Source organism: Sceloporus undulatus, unplaced genomic scaffold, assembly GCF_019175285.1.
Source record: "Sceloporus undulatus isolate JIND9_A2432 ecotype Alabama unplaced genomic scaffold, SceUnd_v1.1 scaffold_17713, whole genome shotgun sequence".
Taxonomy (NCBI): Eukaryota; Metazoa; Chordata; class Lepidosauria; order Squamata; family Phrynosomatidae; genus Sceloporus; species Sceloporus undulatus.
In genome coordinates this window covers 1-1,860 of record NW_024820628.1, presented here as the reverse complement: position 1 = coordinate 1,860, position 1,860 = coordinate 1, and the positions used below count along the sequence as shown (strand labels likewise).

Below are 1,860 nucleotides of genomic sequence, written 5' to 3'. Positions count from 1 at the left end.
GGACTGGATGGACCTTTTGGTCTCTTCCAACTCAATGATTCCTTTTTAAAAAACTATGATTCTATGATGCCAAAATCCTTAGGGCTGCCTCCTTTCAAGGAAAGAGAACTTATCTCTTAGGAGTCCCATCTGTGTATGAGGTTTTCTGAGATTCTTTGTGTTCTGAGCAGTACTTTTTCTTCCTTCCAGGCAGTGATAGGCAACTGAAACAGGATAATGGGAAACCATGCCAAGCATTGATGCAAAGAGACCAGAGCAAACAGGTAGAAATGAAGGAAGGAAAAAATAACGCCAGAAACGAGGGGAGGACCACACACCCTTCTCAAAAAGGTGATGTTTCTGGAACCTCAATTGAAGGAAGAATACAGAAACGAAACAAAAGGAGTAAATATCTTTGTCTTGCACATGACAGAAGTTGCAGCTTTAAAAGACGTCATATTCTTCACAGGAGAATTCAGACTAAAGAGAAATCATTCAAAGGTGGTGAGTGTGGCAGCTCCAGTTTTATCTCACTTAAAACTATTTACAGAAGAATGAGACCATTCAGATGCTTGGAGTGCGGAAAAGGCTTCACTCAGAAGATAGACCTCACTCATCACCAAGCAACTCACACAGGAGAGAAACCGTTTAAATGTCTGGAGTGTGGGAAAGGCTTCACTCAAAAGACAGACCTCACTCGTCACCAAGCAATTCACACAGGAGAGAAACCATTTAAATGCCTGGAGTGTGGAAAGGTTTTCATTGGGAAGACACACCTCACCTATCATCAAAAAACCCACACAGGAGAGAAACCATTTAAATGCCTGGAGTGTGGGAAAGGTTTCATTCGGAAGACACAGCTCTCATATCATCAAAAAACCCACACAGGAGAGAAACCGTTTAAATGCCTGGAGTGTGGGAAAGGTTTCACTCAAAAGACACAGCTCACCTATCATCAAAAAACTCACATAGGAGAGAAACCATTTAAATGTCTGGAGTGTGGGAAAGGCTTCACTCAAAAGACAGACCTCACTCGTCACCAAGCAATTCACACAGAAGAAAAACCATTTAAATGCCTTGAGTGTGGGAAAGGCTTCACTCAAAAGATAGCCCTCACTTATCACCAAGCAACTCACACAGGAGAGAAACCATTTAAATGTCTGGAGTGTGGAAAAGGTTTCATTTGGAAGACACACCTCACCTATCATCAAAAAACTCACACAGGACAGAAACCATTTAAATGTCTGGAGTGTGGGAAAGGCTTCACTCAAAAGACAGACCTCACTCGTCACCAAGCAACTCACACAGGAGAGAAACCATTTAAATGCCTGGAGTGTGGAAAGGGTTTCATTGGGAAGACACAGCTCACCTATCATCAAAGAACTCACACAGGAGAGAAACCATTTAAATGCCTGGAGTGTGGAAAAGGTTTCACTCAGAAGACACACCTCACTCGTCACCAAGCAACTCACACAGGAGAGAAACCATTTAAATGCCTGGAGTGTGGAAAGGGTTTCATTGGGAAGACACAGCTCACCTATCATCGAAAAACCCACACAGGAGAGAAACCATTTAAATGCCTGGAGTGTGGAAAAGGTTTCATTCGGAAGACACAGCTCTCATATCATAAAAAAACTCACACAGGAGAGAAACCATTTAAATGCCTGGAGTGTGGAAAAGGCTTCACTCAAAAGACAGCCCTCACTCGTCACCAAGCAACTCACAAAGGAGAGAAACCATTTAAATGCCTGGAGTGTGGGAAAGGTTTCATTCGGAAGACACACCTCACTCGTCATCTAGCAACTCACACAGGAGAGAAACCATTTAAATGCCGGGAATGTGGGAAGGGCTTCACTCGGAAGTCAGCCCTCACTTGTCACC

The 1,860-nt window shown here is 43.3% G+C and overlaps 1 protein-coding gene across 1 annotated transcript; it reads left to right on the top strand.

The window, feature by feature from the left end:
• Positions 1-39: 39 nt before the first annotated feature.
• On the top strand, positions 40-1,854 carry LOC121918576 (oocyte zinc finger protein XlCOF6-like; the record flags this gene model as incomplete). The annotated part of the gene is made up of 2 exons (XM_042444598.1): positions 40-967; positions 1,052-1,854. Coding segments are annotated over exons 1-2 (1,531 nt in total), but the record flags the coding sequence as incomplete, so codon positions are not given.
• Between the last annotated feature and the right edge of the window lie 6 nt (positions 1,855-1,860).